This window comes from Emys orbicularis, chromosome 7, assembly GCF_028017835.1.
Source record: "Emys orbicularis isolate rEmyOrb1 chromosome 7, rEmyOrb1.hap1, whole genome shotgun sequence".
NCBI lineage: Eukaryota > Metazoa > Chordata > Testudines > Emydidae > Emys > Emys orbicularis.
The window spans coordinates 30,361,242-30,381,848 of record NC_088689.1 but is presented as its reverse complement, the minus strand read 5'-3'; the positions used below and the strand labels follow the sequence as shown (position 1 = coordinate 30,381,848).

Sequence of the window (20,607 nt, the reverse complement as noted above, 5' to 3'; positions counted from 1 at the left end):
CCAAACTTTAACAACCTGTGAACCCTTATCACTAAAATGTCAAGTCTCACGAACCCCCTCCTAAAAATGAATATTTCCAGGGATTTTCTCCTTTACCTGAGTATAAGTTATAAAAGCAGTAATCTTGGAAATATAAAAGTTGTTTTTATGACATGCTCATTAGACACTATTTATTAATATTATTTATCATTACACTATTTTTATTACATTATGAAAACAGCAACACTCTTCCAAGATCTCACTTTCGGAGCTTGTATTACTTTGAATAAGCCTGTTATAAGACAAGGCTCCTATGTTTCATCAAGTAGTATCAGATGTGAAACAGCATGAAAGTATTTAAGAAGCCAACTCAAAGAGTTCCTCCTACACAAGCATTCAGGTCTTGAGCAGTCCTGGCAAACAATGCACGTTACAACAAAGCTTAAATTGTTCCTTATAATAATTTTAAAAACAATACTAGCTGCCTATTTAATTTTAAAAACAGCAAAAAATATCCACCTCCTTTTCCATTTCGTATAAGGAGTCTTGAAGTTTAAATCTCCTCAGTGTGACAGATATGCTTGCTTTGATCTGCTTAGCTCTTGGAAGTCCAGGGGCTCCGGGCTGCTGGCCCCATGCTGCCTGAAGTCCCTAGGGGCAGCTCTGTCCGCCATTAAGGATTTCCCCCCCCCCCCCCGAGAACCTCCTGTAACATTTCACGAACCCCCAGGGGTTCATGAACCCCCGTTTAGGAACCACTGACCTAGAACAACTTACACAGAAAGCTTAGACATTAAAAATGGGGAACCAACCCAACACTAAGAGCCTTCCAAAGACACCTGACATGACAAACTTTGCAGTGGATACCACACAATCATTTTACAAGTATGAACATGGGGATGTAGGGTGTTCCCCTGAGGTATAGAGCGTCACAAGCTGCCACTACATCACAGAAGTCTAAAACCAACAAACACGAACAGCCTTTATGTGCTTACCAGAATCACTCCATCAGATATTAGGAGAGTGGTAGCAATCAAAATGGTACAATTGACACAGGCTGAAGATACTGGACTTCTGCTGTAGGGCCACTCTGCAGCAGTTATCCACTTGAAGTCACGGAAAAAACTTCCTAGCTGCAACAGAACTGCTTATAAAACAAAATCACTGACAGCTACATGACTGGAAAGGTAGTGTACTGTACAGGGCTCAAAATACTCATGAAGGATGTCAAAATGCACATCAATCTTGCTAAACGCCTTCCCACGGGCGCGGAAAAGGATTGGTCGACTTGGAGATGTTTAAATCGCCTCTGTCAAGGCTGAATCCCCACTCTGTCACTCCGAGAGCAGAATTTAAGGGTAGAGGCCTGCAAGGATTCTAAAAATTAATACGTGCCACTCCAGACTTGTATTAAACTCCCAAGGCTACAGCTTTTCTCCGACCTTGGCTTGGTAAATGCTGCCACCACCCAAATGCAAAAAACCCACTTTGAACCCAGGAAGGAGCACTTGGGAATTTCTCCCTGTGGGGTACCTTCAAGCCCTTTCACCGTCCCCCTCTTCCCCCCCAGTGGAAGAGATGAGAAAGAAAAAGGAAATTAGCTGTGGCTATCAGCTAATCAAACAACATGCACAAACCTTTTAGGACACCAAAAATCCAATCCTGTTCTTAAAAACAGTAAATTTTATTAAAAACAAACAGGGAAGAAATACATTTGGAACTCAGGCTTTTTGCTAGATCTTAAAAGAAACAATGACAAAATTTTAGCACCCAAAACAGCTTTCGGGGGGGGGGGGGGGTTCAGCTTAAAGGTTACAAGCAAACAAAAAGCATCAGGGGTTAGCACAGAGGAGATCCACAAGCCTTACAAAATAAACAGACATAAACCTGATTGCGTCTAGCTAAACATTCTGATCTACTTTCACATTTGGAGTTCAGATAAGTAGCTCTAGGCATGATCTGATGATTTATGATCATACCTGGCTTAAAGCTGCTTATAGCATGGCTGCTCTGTCCCTCCAGCCCAGAGAACAACAGACAAAGGGAAAGTTCCCTTCCCCATTTTAAAAAGTTCCATCTTCCCATTGGCCGATTTGGTCAAGTGCCCTTTTTTTTCCCTTTACCTGGGGGACTTTTTAACCCTTTACAGGTAAAGCAAGTAAAGAACAGCTACCAAGAGGGATTTTACAGCTAATTGGCTGGCTGGGTGTCCTTCAAAGGGAGCTATCCCCCCACTTTGTTTATCACAACCTCCGAACAAGAATTGGTGGGTCAAAAGTCAATATGGGGAAGTGAGGCTATTCCAATAACCCAGAAAACATGTGACTGAAGAGAAAAATAAACCATGGAACATCTATTCGTCTGCTGGCTCCTAGAGGAACTGCGCACCATCAAAGATCTCGCCAGGGCTACAGACCAAGCCATATCTTGTGCCCAACATTGGATGAACTTATGATTGTGGTGGAAGGACACAAGATGATGACCAATCTCACAGAAAATACAGTACTTACTTGTTTCCAACTATTATGAAGATAATAAGTAGCACTCATAGTGCTCTTCATTACTATCATCATCTTTGGGTTGAGAGTTCCTTAAATGTCTCCATGTAAAGAAGTCCTATCAGCAGAACTATACTGGTATAATTATACTACTGTCATTGTACTGATATAACTCCCCACCTGGACACTTATTCTGGAGTAAATGTCCATATGCAGAGTTCTACCAGTATAACGATAGCAGTATAATTATACCAGCACAGTTCTGCCGGTAGATTATTCGCATAGAGACTCTAGGCTGAAGCCCAAGCTTTGAAGTGCTTGTTTCTGCATCAAATGAATAATTTAGAATGCTGTAGCCTCCAGTGCCATTTCCATTGTAAGCGGATTAAAAGCAATCAAACTTTATGAAAGTGCTTTTGAAAATAGATTTTTGGGTTCACACTTCAATACTTGGGAAAAATGAGAAGTGCTTCATAAGAAGCAACCATTTTATTCATGAGAGCAACATCAAACATTTGATGGATGATAGATGTACTCATTGAATCTTGAAAATATTTAGCCTTCAGCCTCAAGCCTCACTGAACAGCAGAAGTATGCAGCACTCTCCCCCCCCCAAATAAAATGAATAACTACTCACATGCAAGAGACTCACAGACATGCCTCAAATCATATGACATTACCTTCTCAGTAACAAAATCCACTTCTTCAATTTCAGGAGCCAGATAAAATGTATCATAACATCCTAAAAAAAGAGAAGAGAAACCAAAACCAAAGAAGTAACATATTTGCTTTCCTCTCTTCCACAACGAGGAGGAAAAATAGCTTTTATTACTATTTTACCTTCATCTTTTGGAGCAGCAAAGAGAACATTTCCATGGCAGTCAATCAGCACACAGTCCAAACATAAAAACACTGCAAAATAGGTCACAAGAGAATCATAGCTATATCAAAGTGCATCCTTTGAAGAATGAATTCTAACATGAATAATTATGACTGAATTTGTTTGAAAAATATTTAATATTAACACTCTCATGAATGACGTAACCGATTAAGTTTGTGTGTAATATAGTTAAATAAAAACTAAAGTTGAGACACAAACTGGCTAATAAAAAGTAAGAAGATAAAATTACCCAGACCTGCAGGTAAAGACACCCTATTACTGCAGAATAAAAACAAGAAAGCAAGACAAAGTTGGGCCTTTAGGAATAGAAAGGACTTCGTAATAACATCACAATACTGTATGTAACTTCTCTTTTCATGTAGTGCAGAAGAGTGATGTCAGACGAGAACAAAAGCAGCAGCTCTGGCTGGATCTGCCCTAGTCTCCTCACAAAGTAAACATGAAGGTATGAAATTACTAACCTAAGAGAATTTTTTTCTCCCAAACCTTGAAGTGACAATACCATGGAGATTAAATGTAACAAAGGCTCAACTAAGGTCCCACTAAAGTGAAATTAACTGGGACAGCTGACAATAATTGCAGAGGCAATATCGTCAAGAGATTGAACACAGAGCTAGAAGGGCCATTATCTGGAAAGGAATTGAAGGCATGTTTGGCAGCAAGCCAGATGCAGGACTCCTCTGGGAATTTTAAGCCCAATCCTGCAAACACTTGCGCACAAGTAGCTTTACTTACCTAAGTAGGCTCATTGAAGAAGATCCTCACTTGCATAAGCATTTGCTGGCTCAGACCCTCAGCCCTACTCTGTTTAAGAAAATACTTGAGTTGTATAAATATTTTAACTGAGGTGAAATCTCAATAAACTAATTTTCCTCTATTTAACATTAAGAATGTAAGATCATTTTATAAAAACTCAACCATGCAAAACAGATGAGTAAGACTCTCTCTCCATTAGATATCTTAAAAGCACAGACTGACTTAATGTGCTTTGATATGATAAGCCATCTGATTAATGTGGTTCTGTCTCAGTGGGCAAGCACCAAATAAACCCTTTTCCTATGAAAAAAGTATTAGGGTAATAATTTACATGATATAAATTCTAAAAAAAAAGAGAGAGAAGTTTGAATATGTTCTGAGACAAAGTCCTTCTTTAGTTAACAAATCCATGCATAGCTGGTTAAGACAGAACAGCGAAGAAATTAAAAGTTAGTGGCCTCAATTCAGGAGAGCACTTAAACTGTGCTTAACTGTAAGTACATGCTTAAGTCCCATTGTCTTCAATAGGATATAAATCACATCCTTTGGTACTGTCCTGAAGAGGGATGCTTTCCTGGAGTGGAGGGCCATTACTTATTATATCAACTGAGGCAGTGCCCAGAAGCACCAACAGGACTAGGACCCCATTGTGTTAGATGTTGTCCTTGCCCCCAACGAGTTTAGATTTTAAGGCCCTGAACCTCCAATTTGATCCATGCAGGGCAACCCTGGAGCCTCACTGAAGTCAGGAGGGCTCTGCAAGAATGGAAGGATTTTCCTGCATGTATCCAATCATAAGATCTGGGCCAAAGCCCAGAAGCAACATATAAAGGATAAGAGGAAAGGAAATAATCGAAGTCCCAATAAAGGACTCAATGTGCATGCAGGGATCCATAGTACCAGAATCTAGTGTAGGGTCAGGTTCAAAATACATAAATTTAGAGGATGTTTTAAATGCACTTGAGCTACCTCAAAAATTCTTAGTTAGCTAATTATTTGGAAAGTGGGTTTGAGAACGATTCAGAAGGAGGAAAATATGTCCTTATAAATATGCTCAAGAAGGGCAGCCTACACATAGGACAGCATTGGGAAAGGCAGGAAGCATTAAAATTAAAAAGGATACTGATTTTTAAAAAAATAATTAAAAATCAATTTTATAACAGGAGTATCCTGTATACAGTGTGTCATGAAGTTTTTTTTTTTTTTTTTTTTTTTTTTTTTAAGTACAGTAAAAGACATGCTATCCAGCATGTTGGACGAATCGGGGTTGCCAGCTAGGCAAAATTCCAGATAACTAAGGGGGCTCAGGGAGGGAGTTTGAATGCGGGAAGGGGCTCGGGGCAGGAGGCTGGGGTGCGGGAGGGGTTTTGGGGTACCAGATCCAGGCAGCACTGACCTCGGGCAGCTCCCTGCAAGCGGCAACATGTCCCTGCTGCTTCTAGGCAGAGGCACAGCCAGGCGGCTTTGCGCACTGCCCTGCCCTGCCCACTGGCTGTGCAGCTCCCATTGACCAGGGACCACGGCCTATGGGAGCTGCGGGGGTGGTACCTGAGGCAGAGGCAGTACGCAGACCCGCCTGCCCATGCCTCCGCCTAGGAGTGGCAGGGACATGTCGCTGCTTGTGGGGAGCCGCCGAGGTGAGCGCCACCCAGATCTAGTACCCTGAAATGCCAGTTTCTAGAGTTTTCCTGTTTAGAAAGTGCCAGAAAACACAACTTGTACTGTATTAGTAAGACAGCAGAATCACGTATGTTTAGAACAGTCTTTTGGATAAACTCAAGAAGGTCCCTATCAAACAAACTCAGTTCACTATTGCTCTCGCTCCCTATGAACATACCTGCTTGCAGTCTCTTTTGTTTCAGATTGACTCCTGCTCTGGTGCTAAACACCTTCTTGCAGGACTACAGGAAGAGCCATACAAGCTGCCCTAGAGCAGTATGTAAGTGATGTCATCACTCTCATGCAAGAGACAAGAAGTGAAACTGACCAACAAACCAGTGAAGTCGATTATGCTGAATGTGCTGTCAAAGTAAACAAATGAAGCTACAGGGGGAAAAACGTACTAACTTTTTGTTGTAATTTATTTCAGTTATAGTAGCCTTATGGGTTACTGGTTCAACATTTTCATATGGAAATGTTATTTTCAGGTTCGTAGTGTCCTTTTCCAGCTGCATGTGTAAATTCACTCTTTCCTTGTCTGAATTACAACACAGATTTTAATACTTTGGTGTCACAATCACATACAGTAATTTATACATATACTATTTATTTTATCACAGTGGTCCAGAGGTACATCTCTTTATTAACTCGGGACCCAATCCTGCAAGCTGCTGTGTGGGCAACCCCACCCCCATGCAAGTCTCCACTGCAGTCAATGGGGGCCTACAAATGTGAAGTACCTTGTGGGATCATGGCCTTAGGCTATTTACATGGCAAGTTCTAAGGTATATATTTTAATAATTGTGAACACCCATGACGTAGCGTTTATTTTCCACCAGCAACACAGCTTTCTTCCACTGCACTTCAGGACTAAGTCAGTTAAGCAACTAAGCTGCAAATTTAGGTGGGCTTGCACATGCCAACAAAAGTTTATTCTTCTACGTAACTGTCATGGCTACAGGGCAAACTTCCTGAGTGCACACCTTAGATGACAAGTCTGGCTTCCTGTACCTCACTTTGGATAGAACCACACAGACCGGTAACCTCTCAGACTGGCTCTCTGGCTGCAACCCCGCTGGTTCTCCACGGTGTTGACACAGCCCCAACTCTGTTTTGGCAACTGTAAGAGTTTCCCTTCAGGAGCCTGTGACGTGTGTGCAGTGACACAAACAGCGTCTTCAATACAAAGCTTTATTTATTCTCTCACCAAAGGTACAAAACATATAGAGAAAAGAATAAAAACAACAAGAGGCCAACACACATGGGTATTAACCATTGTAAGTTCCCCTCAGCCCAGCTAACTCCATTCCTGGCAGGGAGAAAACAACCTGGCTTGCTCACAGCACATGCGTGTCTGTCAATCTGTCAGCTTTCACTGACACCCTGGGTGTCTCCTCTAGCTATCCAAAACACCTCCCTTTTCTAGGATCTTTGAGATTTAGGCTATGTCTACACGAGAGACCTTAGAGCAGCACAGCTGAACGGATGCAGCTGCACCGCTGTAAGATCTCTCGTGTAGTCGCTCTATGCTGACGGGAGAGAGCTCTCCCATTGACATAATTAAACTACCTCCAAGAAGTGGTAGTAGCTAGGTCAGTGGGAGCTCTCTCCCGCCGACATAGCGCTGTGCACACTGCCACTGATGCGATACTTAGGTCTCTCAAGGGAATGTTTTTTCCACACCCCTGAGTGACATAAGTGGTAGTGTAGACATGGCCGTAGATACACCGTCTTTTATCCCAGGCTTCACCCTTGGGAAAAGTAAACCATTCTAGCCTGGATGGAGCAAGTCAGGTAGTTTCATCCCCTTAAAAGCCCATCCATTGTTTCATCAAAGAGCTCTTATCCTCATCATTGTTTCATTTCCTGCTGTTTCTCCCTCAACCGTCTCTTTTGAACTTCTGGCAGTCAGTCAGGTTAACATCAAAATAGATAACCTGAGGAGGGGGCATATAATATGTAAAGAAATCTAATATACCTAACTTCCTCATTCGACATACTAATACCAAAATGGAGTATACTGTGCAAGTACTATTTACTATATAGTTTTTCACATAATGATTTCATGTAATGTCTGGCATATATCCAATAAGCTTAATTTGAAATGTGATCCTGTATTTAAAAAACATTTCCAAATTTGAAAAGGAAAAAAAAGCAAGCTTTGGTTAAAATGAATTTAATTACAGAAACCTACTTTTTAAAAAGTCTGGAAATGAACAGTTAATCAAGCCAGACAGATTCCTACTGCCATTTAAACAGTCATCATTCCTCACTTTATCAGTCTTTCACTGCCATAACTAAGACAAAGGAGATTAAAAAATACACATATTTAAAAAAAGACTCAAGAATGGGTAAAATGAATAATTCTTAAGATTGTGCTGGGAAGGGGGTATTCAAAAAAATCAATAAGATAAAGAGTTTTTCATTAAGTAGCAAATGAAGCCTAAAGCTGTTCTATAATGTGTATCTATCTATCTATATATACACAAACACACAGCCTTATCAGAACGGTTCTAAATTGAACAATATTCAGCTCAAAAGTTTCACGCTGAAAGGCAGAAGACCCAAAATGAAGATGCTAGAAAGGATACCCTCCCATTTACTGGTTTGTGTCACAACCTTAATATTTATTTAAACAGTTTTTAATTTTCAAATGCTAGACAAAGTTCAGATCTCAGTATGTTGAAACTCAGCTGCTCTGGATACATGTATATGCGCAGTAGAAGAGGTTTGTTAGGCATATTAAATTAGAATCTGGCTCATTATATGCAGTAATTTGGAGGCTTTCCAAACATTAGGGGCACGCACCATGGTGCTGAAGTCACCAAGAGCAGCATAGCTTAAAGTGCACAAAAATCTACTTTTATAGCTAATTTTCTTTGTAATATTTTTATATTATAAAAAGATAAAAATGACTGAATCAACGCATTCCTAAAAAATGCTACGAATTATTGTATTTGACTAGTGATTTTATATTCATTCGCTACTGATTTAACAAATATCCTTAGGCAGAATTTTTAAACAAACAGAAAGCAACCCTCCCCCCTCCCCCCCCAAAAAAAACCCTCTCTTTATATTAGAGCTTCTTCAGGTTTATCATTAGTGTAAGCTGGACCAAACATGTTCAAGATTCCTACTAAAATTCAGGACACACATGCAATCTTCACCCCCCACCTCAGCCTCTTTATGCTAAAGGGCACAGCAGTAAAAAGGGACCTTGAATGCTCAAGTTCCAGCTGTGGAAAGATTCCCCACCGTGTCAGATCCTCGGGTACGGGGACACGGTTGGGGGAACGGCCTCATGGTTGGGGGAACGGCCTGAGCACACAGTTCTGTGGAGATCCTGAACACTATGAAATCCCAGGAGGCTGCTGGAACTTACAGAGGTCCCCATGGGCTTGTTAAAGGGTACAGCTCAGATCTCACCCAGGGAAATTAATCTCTTTACTTTATACATTTCCTCAGACATACCAAAAGTTCAGTAAAAAAGAGATATAGTCTTCCCATGAAATGCATGAAACTTAACTCCAAGTGTACTAAAATTTTAAAATCACAGCCTCTATAACTGAAGTTAATCACAGTATTTTAAAATTTCAGGTTTCATTTGAATTGCAGAAGAAACATTTAAATAGGTATATGCACTGAAAAATCCTGATATATATTCAACAATAATCTATGCAAGTGAATATACATATAGAGTATTTAGAAGTCATGAAGGCACTACCTGGATAATCTATGCAAGTCTGTAGAGTAAATAAGCATTCATGACATAATGCCCAGAGTTCATAGTCTTTCAATGGCTTACCATACCGAGACAAAAGAAGTTTCAGAGAGACCCACTGAAAATAAAATCAAAGAAAAAAAGTTATGAGAAAATACATTTCTAAAAATAAAATATCTACTGATGTTTTGATAAAAAGTACCTTAAACTAAATGCACACATTTTAAAGGCATTGATTGGGCTTAGGCATTTTATTCCAGTTAGTGTTAATAAATGTCACTGGTAACTTCCCATAGAAAAATCTTTGCACAACAACAAGATGAATTAATTCTAAACTTCTGAAATACACAGAAAAAATTGTAATTCAAATTAGCTTTCACAGGAAAGGGAAAAAAGTATCTCTGGAGAGCTGATCTGTTTGAAATCTTTTTGCTTATCACAATACAAAGATTCTTTGCAGCATGACAGAAGTAATTAAAGGGACACTGCCTAGCAGAGCCCTGCATGAGACTAGTGTAGAGCCCTGCAGCAGGACTGGGATCCTGTGGGTCCCACAGGACCGCTGGCATAATAGTAGGAGCGGGATTAAAGAATAGTTCCATGAAGGGCTCTACTGCCTAGCCTACAAAGAGCAGAAATCCTGATCTATCCTGACAGCAGCATTATAGGTCTTACCTTAAAGATTTCATCAAAGTTTCTTGTACTTCTGTGAAACAAGTTACACAACATTGACAACAGAAATGTCAGAATTATTTTGAAGTAAAAACATTATTTTGTTTTTAATAATTGTTGACAATTTAATTTACACCAGTAGCATGTTGTATCACTAAAAGTTGTAGCTTGTTTATCAAGCTAGATGTTTACACTTGACCATCACCCTAGTATAAAGAAGTGTTATTGTACAAATGCAAGAGAATATTTACTGTTCTTTATAGGGGCTGGTACTTCCTAGGCTATAATTTATGAATATTTGCTTTGGAGTTTCATAACTATAACAGAGGTTTACTACCTTCAGTCACATATACAACAGTTTGATGCAAGTCACGGATGATAAAAAACAAACATTCTCATCAGACCAAGGATCAGTAGCCTTGGGAGAAGAAGCCATATTATATTCATACCTGGAATCCTGCAGGTACACTGACTTTCACCATGAGGCAGCCATCAAGGTAGGTAAATACTTTGGCCTAATACCTTTTAAACATCCCTTTAAAAAGTGAACTGTATAAACTTTGTATTAACTGTTAAGATGTACAGTCAACAATAACTTTTTAAAGTGCTATGTTTTTGTAGTCTGCTCTTAACATACGTTTTCATGTGTTAGATTCTCTCTACCAAACACCACGTGTAGCATGTTGCATAAAAAAAAAGCATAGCTAACTTCACTATAGGTAAATGTGATCCAACCTGATCAGATTAAGTTTGATTTTCAAATTTTGCCATCACCAGTATTCTTGAGCCTGACACAGAGCTCAAGAGCTCATCCACAATTCTGTTTCTTGATCTTGTTTAAAAAAAAATAGCTGATGAAAGCTATTTAAATAGTTAAGAGGAGTCAGCTGCATGAAAACAAGACTCTTTAAAAATAAATTTAAAAAGGAGCCAACTTCTCAAAGTTCGCCAGACAGCAAAAACAAGACACTAACTGAGCTACAGGACCCTCACTTGAAAAGTGGTCAACATTTGGTATGAAGGATTTTTGATGTCCCTTATGGCTACCATTTTTGTTCCCCTCCTCATACAATGATACTTCTGACAAGTCTCTGAGCTATGCCTATGACCTCCTCCTGGAGAGAGGCTTTATAACGCAAATAGGTGTTAACATTTCAAATTCAGCCATGGGATAAAAATGCCAGAGTCTGGGAGTGCTGCTTGGTCTCAGAGAGTCTTTCAAGTCGACAAATACTGTGATGACAACTTCCCCACATTTCCCTCTGAGACCATACTACTCTGTTCTACATCAGAGAAGCTGCTAGGGCAGAGAGGAAACCTTCCTCACTGATACTTGCAGCCTGCTGCCCCTAGAGAAACTCAAAGATGCTGCACAGAAAGCTGATGCTAACTCCCCTCCTTTTGTTCACCTGACTGCTTCCTCTGCTCCATATATCAGGTGCTTCTGACCACAGCGAGGAGCTAATGAATAGCTGGCAAAGGAAGGAGGAAGAAGATGGCCCAGTCCCCCATGTTCATCTTCAGCAATAGCATCCACCCTTAAGGCTCCAGTGATGTGGGGAGTAAATATGAAACACACAAGTTAGTAGGGGAGCAGAAAGAGACATCCTGTACTTTCTCATTACATGCAGGGAGAAGGAGAGAGAGGAAGGAAAGAAAGGAACATTGACTGGAGCAGGAAAGTTGAGAGAATTTAAAAAGGGTAGCAAAGGGGAAAGGCTTACCACAGGATAGAGTGTGCAAGCAATGGTGGACAACAGAATGGATGAAGAGGTGACAAGAATCATAGGAATGGAAATGCTGTTTCAGAGAAAGGCAGCAAAGAAAAGGATGTAACAAGGTAAATACTAGACAAGAGAAATACCACCATTATCTGTGACTGAGTGAATCAGATAAGCACAGGGGGAGAATAAGAAAAAAATAGAAGTGGGAGGGATGGGGAAAGAAAAGAAAAGATGCAGGCAAGTTACAGGTTACTTAATTTTATTTAATTGGTATTCTTTTGAGTGACACTTCCCTGGCAAGTGTCCTAGATCTCAGTTTTGGAAAGAGGGATGAAATAAGTACTGTAGTTATTTAGAAGTATTAGTTTCACTGGCTATAGAGGATCCTGTAGTTCCATAATGAGGTTACCTTGGTTTCTACCTATATTGCTATTAATTCTTCTGGGTGGCTGTTATTCAGATACTGCTAGACATAGATTACTGTTATTCCAGATGGTATGCAATGCCTAAATGTTGTCATTATGGAGAGAGGGGAAACAGGAAAGAAAAGGAAGGCCCCTCCAGAGTCCACTATCAGGGCTTTATTCTCCCTACTCCTTGTGCAAATTATTAAGTATGAGCACTATGCATATTATCAGAAAATACTCAATACTCTTGTTTGAGCAAAATAATTGCACCAAGTCCAATTAAATGAAGTTTACTTGGTAAGCAGTGTTGCTTTCCCTAGTTATGGCTATGGGGCAACTTTTTTACTTATGGCCCCAATTCCCCAAATAATTTAAGCATACATTTAACTTTATGCTCATGCTTATGTTCCACTGAATTCAGTGGAACATTTTAAAACAAGTTTAAAAGCCTATTTAAGCTTTTCAGAAATAGCACTACAGACTTCCAGCAATGCAAGTTTCAGAAGGCTGTATTCAAAGCATGCAGGACCATTGAATCCTCTAGGCTGTTGATATCAACTTTATCCAACATCCCTACTTCTTTAGTACTGCACCATTAGCAATACGCTTATATGCATAAGTCTGTGCAAAATCCTCATTTCCTCTATTTATTTCTGAAATTCTCAAATTGTATCATTTTTTGGAAATGTATCCTTTTCATATTAGAAATGGTTTACAAGCCCAATTTTTAAGAAAAAAATTTCTTAATCAGAGTAGCTTTTGTTTGAGTTGTTCGGCATATTGGGGGAAGAGAGGGTGCTGCTAAGTAAAAAATGCTGGTTAACTGAGGAGGGAGTTTGGGTGTGGGAGGGGGAGTGCAGGGCTGGGGCATGGGAGGGGGTGCGGAACACAGGCTCTGGGAGAGAGTTTGGATGTGGGAGGGGGCTCGGGGCAATGGGTTGGGGCGCGGGAGGAGGTGCAGGGTGCCAGATCCAGGGGGTGCTCACTTCTGGCAGTGCCCCACAAGCAGCGACCTGTCCCGGCTGCTCCCAGGCGGAGGCATGGCAGGCAGCTCTGCACACTGCCTACGCCCACAGGCACAGCCCCCACAACTCCCATTGGCCTCAGTTCCCAGCCAATGGGACCTGCGCAGCCAGCACTCAGGGTGGGGCGGGGGAAGAGTGCGCAGAGCCGCCTGCCACACCTGTGCCTAGGAGCAGCCGGGACAGGTCACCACTTGCAGGGAGCTGCCCGAGGTGAGTGGGGTGCCAGATCCGGCACCCCCCCCTGCACACAAACTCCCTCCCAGAGCCCGCAGTCCATACCCGCTCCCACGCCCCAACCCCCTGTTGGCCCTGTGCCAACCAGACTATAAACCAGCATTTCAATGAAGATCAGAAATGCCGGTATATAGAGCTTTCCAGTTGGTGAAGTGCCGGATAAAACAGCTTTTACTGTATATTATAGATTAATATAGATTGTAGGCATTAGTGACTTTTCACTTCAATGTGAAAATTCTTTAGTATGTATTGTATGCCCCTTCTGGCTACTAAGGAGAATGATGTTGGTAAAAGACTAAAGTAAAAATGTTTGGGGATATTCTTATAATTCACTGTTGATACTAGTTTTATACACCCAAACATCTGGGCATAATAAATATCTGAACTATGCCTGCCTTTTATGCCAAGAATAGTAGTATATTATGCGAACATATGCTGTCATCTTGTAAACAGATAATGAGGCAATAAATAACACATTAGCCCTCTCCTAGGGAACACCATTCTGGGAATACACAATTTTTCTTACCTGTAAATGATATTTCACCAATGGTCAATGTCATTCTCTACCTAGGTGGGTTTTCACTTCTGTCACACTTGATTAGATATGAGTGACCAACAGAACACAGATGTTTGAGCACCAAAATAGTCTACCTCCAGGTTCCTGTTAGTGGCTCTCTGGTGTGAAAGCCATAATATTTGTATAAAAAATATTTAAAAACACAGATATGAGACACACTTGATTGGAATGAAATTGGTTAGAGAAATAAAGGGTCCCCACTCAACCTTGAAGTGATACATGTTTATTTATGGAATGGCAAGCTATCACTAAGTGCCCTGACAAGATACATTGGAGAAGCAGGACAATAGCAAACGAGCATCTTTAGTACCGCCAATTGGCTGTAAAGCACATAGGAAGCAGGGTTAGGGTATTAGACAGACAGATGATGTCCTCTGGAAAAATACTATTGACAGATAAGAAAAAAACACTGTCTATTCTCCAGAGTGGACAAGGTTAATCACTAACTAGATGGGACTTATATAGCATTCTTTCTAATTAGAGAATACTTGGAGATGCTAGAACAGTTCTGTTGAAAATTGCATTTGAAGACATATGCATATCTATTATATAATGCCTGGTATACAGTAGCTTTGCAGATGTGTTCACATAAGCATTACCCATTCAGGGGAAAAGCTGGCAAAGTACATTCTTATTGGAGTCACCCCCTCTCTTTGTTCCTTGCAGTAAATGAAAAAACTTTGACTCAAATTTTGTGTTCAATACCAAGACAAAAATGTTATGTAGAAATCTGGAAGTTTCTTTTGGCCCTGCTGGAAAAAGGACATAGGAATTCTGACACTGGGGAAATCAGGTATGGCACCTGTGCACAAAGGATGTCACAGAACTTTGGGCTACTCTGTAAGAATAAAGTTGTTTTTTTTAAATGGGGAGGAGAGCCTGTAGGCAAAGGCTACCATGTGCCAGAAACCAGAGGAGAAAAATCATTTGCTGCTAGAAACAAAAAGACAGTTGCTAGAAGCTTTAAAAGAATTTCCTTCAAAAAGAGGATTTACAAAGAGCCCTCAACTCTGTGTTTAGTCTGTAGGTGGGAAAACATCTGCTTAAGAAGGCAGCTTAACTCTAAACTTGAATGAACTGTTTGGACAGAGGTTGTTGTCAATGGTTCCCTTTAAGGGTCACCAGAGCAGTGCCACAATGCCTTAGAGAACATATGGCAACGCCTTTGTCAACATCTTGTTTGTAAAAAACCTACAACTTGCTAGAAATAATTTGGTAGGTTGAAATGGCCCTCTCCTTAAATAATAGGCTTTCTTCTAGACCCTATGTTAGACAAAGACCTAGGAGAGCTTCTGGATTTTAACAGGGTCTCTTGAGCATTAAGTGTTTGTGTGTTGGAGCCTGAAGTTTTATGTGGGACTGTTCACTAAGACAGGAAGTTGAGAACCTGAGTCAGTAGAACCCTTCCTTCTACCAGTACCTCTCTATGATCCGTGGCCTTCTTTGTCACAAGCTTGGTGTCTGTCATTTCTGCTCAGAGCATATTTACTACCCTTTGAGGATTAGAATAACTGGAACATCCAGGGTGAAATCCTTACCCCATGAGAGTTAATGAGAGTTTTGTCACTGAATTCAAGGGGGGAAGGATGCTACTCATCACCCAGAAGAGAGGAGGTGAAAAGTAATGAACACTTATTAAATTTGTGTCCAGAATGAGTAGGCTATACATTCACACACACACAAATGTGACTATGAAATAAAGTAGGCACATGGAAACTCAGAGGAACTGATAATCACTTCATCATGGAAAAAAAGATACAAGATTGATTTTTGATCTGACTTTCCCCATCCCCCAAAGAGTGTGTAGAATAAATGGGTGATAACAGATCAGAAGAAATTGAAATAATTACCTGCAACAAACAGATCTTATCCAAGAGTCCAAGAATATGAAAATCCAGGGGGTTTGAATAGAACACAGGGGACACTGTGTTTATAGTCAGAAGAATTCCCTGCAAACAGAACCCTATGGAGCTTGCACTGTGATCTTGATAGGCAGGAACAATGTGGGGGTAGGGATGGGAGCGAGGATATAAAATCTCCAACATGGAGTTCCTTTTTGATAACTCAGGAGCCTACCTGCATCACAAGCTCTTCAGTTAGATATCTGTTAGTTATTTGCTACTATTCAGGCTGAGGGGGTAGATACCTCAGAGTTGAGACCTGATATGCGGCAGACACTCTGTTACGGAAGGCAGTCTGATCAATCTTTCCTTTAGAGAAGAACTTTTTTTATTTATTTAAAAAAAACAAAAACAAACAAACAAAAACGAGCCTAGGCAAAATTATGCAAATCAAGCATGAGAACTGAACATTCATGATGCTCACTCTGCACAAGTCACAGCATAACTTGAGAAGCTTAAACAACCAGAGTAGGTATTCACAAATTCTCCTATTCCATGGATTGCTCATGACTGTTGAAGTGTGACACAAGAGAAAACCATCTAGTCAGAGACCAAACTTGTCCACCCTGAGAACTTAGAGGGGGAGGAGGCAACGTTGCCCCAACTGTCTAGTAGAGTACATTGATGGAATCAACTCTTCCTCTCCCCCCCCCCCCCGTTTATTTGGCTGTTCATAGAAGCAAAACATTTTTGGTCAACATACACATATAATACATGCATATTATGAAATAACATAGCATAGCACATATAAAGAAGGGCATTTTAGAATGGAAGATGAATACGAGAATTTTTATACAATTCTGAAATAAACTTAAATATGTATGTGGCTTTAAAAGACAAAAAGGAATGATATCTTGGCCCTACTGAAGTCAATGGCATGTTTGTCAGAGATTTCAATAAAGCCAGGAGCTCACCCAAGTACTCTAATTCTCATTAATGCCTGGAAGGTCCACTACAACTTAGTGAATGTTGTGAGTCAGCAAAACATATGAACCTCCTAAAAACAACCCTCCTCCCCCCTGCCCCAAAACAAACACCCAAAGATAATCCATCCAAATACACTTTGTGCTTTATCCCAACAAATGGAGTTTAATTTAAATTATATGCTGCCACTTTGTAATGTACTAGCATATACAAGTACAGCCTGGAAAAATATTAAAATGATGAAGGCTTAGCAATCAGGACACCTTACTTCAGGCCTTACTTATAAATCTTTGGTGAGAAAAGGGGACAGATCAAATTCATGTGAATTGTAAAGCGTACAGATTAGTGAGGTTCTACTCTATATAGCTATGTTAATTTGGGGAAAAACATGGATAACACATGGTATTCAAGTCATTTCCTCTCCACATAAATGACTACAGCAACTATATAATGAAGATTTTGTTTTTACTACCTGCTCATTACTTTTGACTTCTGATTCTCTGCTTCCACAGTGATTTTCATTATTGTTTGTACTCATCACACCAGTGAGTAATTCTGGAGAACTAATTAGGCTTGACCCATATCCATTCCTATTGGTTTTTGTTGATAACACTGAAGCCATCTTATTAAAATGTGATAAACAATTTTCATTTGATCCTTGAGAAGTTTCAATACAGTCCTCCAGTGCCGTATAGTTGTTTACCACTTCTGCTCCAGCAGCTGATTGATCTAGTTTTTTTAATGTATTAGTGATATGTCGAGTTTCGGAGGTAGCATGGGAACATTCTTCTATATGATTACATGAAAGAGAAGCTTTCTTTCTACCACTAAAGGATGGCATATATTCCTCTAGATACATGCCAGAGACCTGCGTACACACACAAGATGCATCTAAATGAAGATCAGAGACCTGGTAATTCTTTGGTTTTATTCTTGGTGGATTATTAACATTGAATGGACTACGTTTTCCCTCTGAAGCAGCAACCTGATTATTGTCTAGAGGTACTGATTCATATGTTAGTGATTGTTTTTTATGAGCCAGTAGTCCACTGTTTGTTAGAGATGTGAAAACATTACTTGTGTCTGTAACTTCAAGCGGTAGCTTTGGAAAAGTTTTCATTTTTCTCAAACAACTTTTCTTAAAAACATCTCTCTCTCTGTCATTAGTAAATGGTTTTGTCTCCAAAGCAATGTTAGCAAATCTTTCATTATATATTACATGCTTGTCCTCTTCTTTGCTCTTTCTAACTTCAGTTGCAAGTTGTGAATGTTGAGATCTGTCATTATTCAGATCAATTTGCATTTCCTTTAAACCACATTCTCTTGCATTCAAGGCCACATTGGCTACAGAAGAGTCTCTGTGATAGCTTGCTGTCATGTCTTCCATTGTAGAGGAATCACCTTCTATGTTGTTTTTTTCATTTGTGTATAATTTAAATCCCACACTTGTCTGGCACACTTTTCCCTTCCACATGTTATCACAGCTGTCTAGATGCAAAAACAGATGTTCACATTAAAACGTGTTTAAATCTTTCATCTTTCCTAAGACTTTTCTTTTATGCTTTGCAGCTTTTTTGCCCCCATAGCACATTTTAAAGTACATTATAGAAACAAGATTCTCTGAACATGTCATTTTTATCAGAAAGGACAAAATTTTAGAGAGAGTGATCATAAATCATAATGGAAAATTGTTCAGTGTAAGTTTATTATTGTCACTGAATGTTTGGCTTTTTCTTAATAAAAGAGAATCCACATATATTTTGATCCAAATGTTATTAAATAGGTTATATTTTCTTTCTAAACAGAAAATGAGTACAGCGACAGAATATAAGACTTTCAGATCATGTTCTTTGATTTCACTATTCACGTGTTAAGACTGTCTGAAATATATTATTTTAATCTGAAATACATTAAGTTTACCTTGAAAAGTACCAAATGATTCTATTGAAAGCACCCTTCTTCCAACAGCAGATAGACTTCGACAAATATTACTTGAGGAAGCAAACTTCAATTTTTCTTCACATAATGATATGATACTCTATAGACAATTAAAGTTAAAACATTTACTGGTTATTTAAGGTAAATAAATTCTCCAAGTTTTTGGCTTAAAAATGATCATGTTATCATATATAGCACATTGGAATTTTTTAACAAGATAGTAGTATATAGGACCTACATTTTGCAATATATTGTATGTATATTACATTGTTAACTATAATTTATTTCTAGCATGGGCTACTATAGAATACTTAAAGTAACGTTTCAAGTTATGTATCACAGTTTTAGACATAGGAAATATTAGGAATGACTGGTAAAGATAACTATTTTAAAATTTAATTTCTATAAATAATTTACTCTGCGTGTTCAAAAGAAAAATAAGTATACTATTTTGTAATGACTCTAAATTGTGGCCTGTGTTCATATGAAAGTTTTTATTTAATTACAAGTTGGCTGTCACTAAGGAGAGGAGGTGGGGAGCACTACCTTCCCAACTGCATCCTACTGCTATCAGTCCCAGGAACAGTGATGATGTGTTCCAGGAGGGCTTTGAGCAGCTGCTTTGACTCTCCTTCTGATCACCTGCTACGTTACACCAGGAGGGAAGAAAGTGGCTCTGGTTGACCCATTGTTTGCTTATATGCCAGACTGGACAGGACAGGTAGCTAAGGCTTCAACCGGCTTGCCTGAGCCTAGGGGAGTACCTGCAAAGGACTGGCTTCCATACCCCAGGCAGCCACTAAGAACAGCCCAGAGGAGAGGACAGAAAGAGGAGAAGCTGAGAACAACCAATCAGTTACAGCTCTTTGATTTTCTGCACCAGTCCATCATTAAGCAGTCTGGGGAATGGTCTAAGTTGTACCAGTTGGCAACAGTTGACTTGCATCTGAAGAAGTGAGGTTCTTACCCACGAAATCTTATGCTCCCAATACTTCTGTTAGTCTTAAAGGTGCCACAGGACCCTCTGTTGCTTTTTACAGTTGGCAACAGTTTCCTAGGGACCATATGTCATCTGGGGATAGCTGTGAGCACAATATATGCTCCAATCACTTCCCTGCCTGCATCGGGGGTATGGGGAAAGAGATGTAGGAGCTGGCCATGCCAGCTTTTTGCCCACGGGGACTGCCCCATGACTGGATGATCCCCAGAAGGGGAATTGCAGGTGGTTCCCATTGTCTTCATGGCAAGTGGGCATAATAAGAGAAAGAATCTGTCCAAAGGACTGATTGCAGTCTTTTGACCTCAGGTGGAAAAGGTTGGTCTAAAGCCTTATCATACGGAACAAGTTGAGACCCACTGGCAAAGAAGAATCAAGTTATAAACCTCCTGGTATTCTTGGACTATATAATGGAAAATTAATGTAACACAAATTAAAGCAAAACTATGCATGAAAGTCAAATAGTAAAGAGTAAGGGAACCAATACTTAAAATATGGATTCTTTGAATACATCACTTTGCAAAATCCTATACACCAGTGGTTCTCAACCAGGGGTACATTTACCCCTAGAGGTACAAAGAGGTCTTCCAGGAGGTACATCAGCTCATCTAGATATTTGTGTAGTTTTACAACAGCATACATTAAAAGCACTAGGAAAAAAAAAAGTCAGTACAAACTAAAATTACATACAGAC

At 39.8% G+C, this 20,607-nt stretch overlaps 1 protein-coding gene across 1 annotated transcript in view; it reads right to left on the bottom strand.

Annotated features, from left to right (window-relative positions):
- The window catches only part of KNDC1 (kinase non-catalytic C-lobe domain containing 1), a 118,955-nt gene that overhangs the window by 64,130 nt on the left and 34,218 nt on the right, over positions 1–20,607 (bottom strand). Inside the window, exons 5-9 of the mRNA XM_065408135.1 lie at positions 18,899–19,016; positions 17,451–18,466; positions 9,518–9,632; positions 3,318–3,389; positions 3,158–3,219 (exon numbers count right to left, since the gene is read on the bottom strand). Coding sequence (XP_065264207.1) covers positions 3,158–3,219; positions 3,318–3,389; positions 9,518–9,632; positions 17,451–18,466; positions 18,899–19,016 — 1,383 coding nt within the window. The remainder of the gene's footprint in view (positions 1–3,157; positions 3,220–3,317; positions 3,390–9,517; positions 9,633–17,450; positions 18,467–18,898; positions 19,017–20,607) is intronic.